General features: G+C 53.8%; 1 protein-coding gene across 1 annotated transcript; it reads right to left on the bottom strand.

The window, feature by feature from the left end:
- Positions 1-685: 685 nt before the first annotated feature.
- On the bottom strand, positions 686-2,486 carry LOC124664146 (acyl transferase 5-like). Its single transcript, XM_047201730.1, has 2 exons — positions 1,820-2,486; positions 686-1,688 (listed from the first exon to the last, which is right to left on the bottom strand). Exons 1-2 carry the CDS (start codon positions 2,255-2,257, stop codon positions 843-845), a joined length of 1,284 nt encoding a protein of 427 aa, XP_047057686.1. The 5' UTR covers positions 2,258-2,486; the 3' UTR covers positions 686-842.
- Positions 2,487-4,931: the final 2,445 nt, after the last annotated feature.

Raw genomic sequence — 4,931 nt, 5'->3', positions numbered from 1 at the left:
AACCTATGGATTCAAACATATGGGTAAACCCTAAGGATTTCGAGTCGATGAGTCGTCAGGGTACGGACTCATAGACTACTCATGACAAGTCTAGACTACTACTCGACTAGTCATCATGTACTTCAGCAGTAGCTAGTACATATATGACAACCAGATATGAGCAGAACCAGCAGAGGGAGAGCGTCGCAATTCTTCTTGCCCCTGCCGGCAGCGGATGGTTAGTGGATGGCGGCGGCAGCCTGGTCGTGGGTGAGGCAGCTTGTTCTGGAGGAAGCCTGGAAATGGCTAGTGTTCAGCCTTTCCATCCTGCGGACTGAGTGCCTCGCTTATTCATGCCCAAATTGAATCGATCGACTCAAATACCACGACTAATCAAGATTAGTCCATGACTAATCGCTCGACTACTTGATTCTATGAACTAGTCAAGTCGAACAAGCTAGTCGACAGTCAAATTAAGACTCATAAACTAGTAGAGCGACTAGTAGTTAGACTCATAATCCTTGGTAAAACCACAGTTCATTGAGACCAGAAACACAAAGCTCCTACAAAACCAGGGCTTCAAATAAAGACTTGCTAAGCATATGAAAAAATGAACAAAATTGCCTCATATATACCATAATCTGGATTTTATTCATTCTTGTGTTTGACAGTTTACAACTATCCACATTGAAAAGAAATCAACACATGACAAATAGTTTATATCTGCACAAAGGACCAGAAGGTGACCTATATGAAAACATTGCACACACCAATGTGAAGATTGAAGAAAAAGTACAGTGAGAGGGTGTTACATGCATGAGCATATCCATGTACATGCCCATCGCTGAGAAGAAGCATCCAGCTTAAGCGTACTTGGCAAGCTCTTGGGCGAATACAGCGGCATGTGGCTCCTCCACGCAGCGGAGCATGAGCCGGATCCCGCGCTTGGGTGTCGGGGGTTTGAGGTAGATCACCGATGCGACGATGTTGACGTCGTCGTTGAGTGTGAACACGTACCCCGGCTCGCCGAAGCCGTAGTCCACCTCGTTGAACCCAACCCGACTCCAGTCAGACACCGTGACAGTGCCGTAGTCCAGGGGCACATTGTAGTGGTCGCCCTTGGCGTCGCCGTGCATCCAGTCCGTGAAGCGCACGGTGAGCGCCTCCTTGGCCTCGCGCATCACGCTGACCACCTCCGGCAGAGCTGCCTCCCGGATGGCCTTGCTGCTCCGGGTGATGCCCACCGGGTACACGCAGTTGCCATAGTAGCCGTCCACTGACGGCAGCACACCCTGGAGGAGGTGCCTCGTGCTGGCGGCAAAGCCGAGCCGGACTTCAGCGTCGTCGGGTAGCTCCACCGCCAACGCACGGCACTTGAAAATCACGGCCGTCACCGCGTCGAAGGTGGAGCAGGTCTGCCCTCCGGTCGCGGCCTTGAACTCATCCTTGATGCGCGCGATGTTCTCCGGCGAGATCTCGACCACCTGGGTCACGAAGTTGAACGCCGTGAACGACGGCGGCGGCCCGCGTGGCAGCTTGGGCGGGTCCGGGATCGCTTCGCGGTCCCACACCGGGGCCACCGACGGCGCCGGGAGCCCCCGGGCCAGCTCGCCCGCCGCCTTGAGGAACTGCGCCGCGCCCTGCCCGTCGAACACCAGGTGGCTGAAGCAGATCCCGACGGCGAATCCACCGCAGGTGAATTTCGTGACCTGCAACACAGCGGCGCTCGAGCTTAGATTCTCCCTGGATCAGCTTTCAAGCACCCGTCCCCTTTTGTTGGACTGGATCGGGAGAGAGAAGAGACGAGCAACGAGACGAGAGTTGTAAATCGCGCGCGAACCTGAGCCATGAGGATGAGGTCCTCGAGCTTCTCCTCCGGGGGAGGGCGGGGGATCAGCTCCGTCTTGGGGATGAGCAGCGGGCGCTCGAGGCCGTTGACGTCGGCGAGCGAGCAGCTCGCGGCGGCCTCCACGAACCAGACGCCCTCGCCGGTACAGTCCACCACGAGGTCGCCCGGGGACGGCTCCGCTATGCGGCCGGCGACCGGGTAGTACGGCACAAGCGCCCTCGCGAACCCCTCGCGCATCGCGGCCACCTGGTCCCCGGCGGCCCCATCGGAAGAAGACGGGGGGAAGACCTGGATGAAGTCGACCGAGACGCGGACGGCGGCGGTCTTGTCGATGGAGGAGAGCGGCAGCACGCCACTCGGGGTGGGTCCCGCTGGAGGGACGAGCACCGGCGGCGACTTGGCGACGGTGGGCGCGGCGGCGGCGGCCATGGTCTAGTGGGTTGGTGGGGGAAATGGGAGGGCGCGGGGTTGGTTGATTTGCCGCTTTCGCTCCCCCCCGCTGTGCTGTGAATGGAGGTTGTTGCCGACTGGTGGTGGCTGCCACGAGCTCAATTTCTGGTTTGAAAAGCTTTTGACTTTTTAAAGATTTTTGGTAGGCAGATCTGACCGGTATGCCAGTGATTCCGGTACAGTTCTGAGTTCGTGGACTTCATGTGGCCTCATCTTGCCAAGTTGCCATCTTGGTAATCCTTTCTACCTCTCTAGTCTCTCCAATTTGATGTTAGGCAGTGGGCAACCAGTTCTTTTGTAAAATTTAAGCTTAAGCTGGGACTTCCTTTCCCTTCCCCTCCCCTCCCACCGCTCTCGCTCTTTCCCCTTGGTAGTCGAAGAGTACTTACCGGGCCGCCCCCGACTCCATCTCCGGCCGGCGCTCTTTGCCCAGTAGTTGGAGACGAGCGACAGATCTCGGCGCCTAGATCTTGCTTGCTCTACGGCTTCTCCTTTCCCTGTTGTTGATCCGATGGTCGGAGCCAGCTGTGGAGGGGGAACCACCGTCTCCTTGAATAAAGCAGTGGTTGCGGGCCACCTTTTGGCGCTCGGGTGTGGCGCTCCTCTATTCTTGTTGGTCGGCCAAGGTGGCGAGGAGGAAGAACGGTGTTGCGCCATCCAACATGTGGCATCGAAGCTTCTGGCCGACCGTGGTAGCAAGGAGAGGCGGAGGTTGAAAGAACATTTCCCGCCCTTTTGGGTTTTGTGTGTTTGACGTCAACACTAGTTATATTTTTATGTGTGTTGATGTAGAAAGGTACAAGATTTCAAGATATATACTTGGCTGATGAATTGGACCGACAAAAATGATGCTATGCTGGTTTTTCTCTTCCGGCGGAAGTTCCGGCCACTGCTAGCGGAACTTCCGCCCAGGGGCGGAAGGTCCGGCCACCACCAGCGGAACTTCCGCCCAGATTCTCCCCTCAGAGCACCTCTCAGTTGAAGCGTTTGTTTAGCTGGCCGGAAGTTCCGGTGCAGTTGGCCGGAAGTTCGGCCGGCGGAACTTCCGCCCAACTTCAGGGCTAGTTCGGAAATCGGCAAATTGTGGCTCGGTATGTCCAAGTATGGTTTTTCTGGAATTCCGGAACTTGGCCGGAACTTCCGATCGCCGGAAGTTCCGCCCTAGTTCCGCCCCAATCCTTTTTTACCAGGTCGTCTGACGCAGAATCTTCCTGGCGGAAGTTCCGGCCCTCCTGGCCGGTACTTCCGGTGCCAGCCGGAACTTCCGGTGTTACTGAAAATCGTCCAAACGGTCAAATCTGAGAGCTCCAATCATATAAATAGCTCTCTTCTCCAAAGGGACAAGTTGCTCAATCATTGCACCAAAAATATGCCAAGCTTCATCTCCATTAGAGCCACCTCAAGAACACAAGATTTGCAAGATCTCCTTCCTCCCCCAACCAAAGCTCTTCATCTTTGGAGATTCGAATGAGAAGACACCGATCTACATCCTCACCGAAGCGATTTACATTTCCCCCTCATTTGTTTGAGGGCCCTCTTGCTAGTGTTCCTCTTTGGATCCCTAGTTGATTTGTGTTGATATATTGTTGTTGATTGTTGTGTTGTAACAGATTTGGGAGCCTCCAATTCGGTTGTGGATGTGTGCCCCAAGAACCTTGTAAAGGCCCGGTTTCCGCCTCGAGGAAATCCCTTAGTGGAAGTGGGCTAGGCCTTCGTGGCGTTGCTCACAGGAGATCTGAGTGAAGCCTTCGTGGTTGTTGGTTTGGCTTTCGTAGCAACCACACTCCTCCAAACGTAGATGTACCTTCTTGCAAAGGAAGGGAACTACGGGAATCATCTCCGTGTCGTCGCGTGCTCCACTCTCGGTTACCTCTATCCTATTCTATCTCCTATATATTGTGTAGCTATATCTTGCTTAGTTGGTTACCTTGTCATATAGGTAAATTCACTTAGTTGCATATCTAGAGAATTTACCTTTGTGTCAAGCCTAAATTGAAAAAGGACTAAAAATTGGTTAGCACCTATTCACCCCCCCCCCTCTAGGTGCGGCATACGATCCTTTCAATTGGTATCAGAGCCTCGGCTCTTATTTCGGGCTTAACCGCCTAAGAGTATGCCGGACGAGGAGCCTTCGAAAGGGGCCGCTAAGATGGTCTCCATGGATGACTTCAATTCATTGAAGTCCTCCATGGAAGCTCAAATGGAAAGCATGAAAAAGATGATTTCCGAGCTTTTGACTCCGGTCCCTCCAAAGGCTCCCATCGTAGAGGTAAAGGACACGGGTGCGTTAGAAGAGGGAGATGCTTCGGCAATACCCTCCTCTACCAAACCCGTGGAAGGTGATAACTTAAACACTATCAAATCTCCCATTGCATCTCCTAGGGGAACTAGTGGAGGTGAGAGCTACAATCGAGTACCTCCGCCTTTCCTATCTCCCGATATCCCGGTTCCCCACCCTCATGTAAACATTCGGGGCGACCCACCTAAGTTTAATGTTAAAGATTACGATACATGGCAATTTGAGTTTCGCTCTCATGTTTGCAGTGCCTCAAATGAACTTTGGAGAATCATCGTGGAAGGCTTCAAGCCATACAACCCCGACAAGTTGACTAGAAGAGAAGCGGTTGATAGTCAACTCAACAACACCGCCTTG

This window comes from Lolium rigidum, chromosome 6, assembly GCF_022539505.1.
Source record: "Lolium rigidum isolate FL_2022 chromosome 6, APGP_CSIRO_Lrig_0.1, whole genome shotgun sequence".
Taxonomy (NCBI): Eukaryota; Viridiplantae; Streptophyta; class Magnoliopsida; order Poales; family Poaceae; genus Lolium; species Lolium rigidum.
The sequence above is the reverse complement of the archived record's forward strand: the minus strand, read 5'-3'. Positions and strand labels throughout refer to the sequence as shown.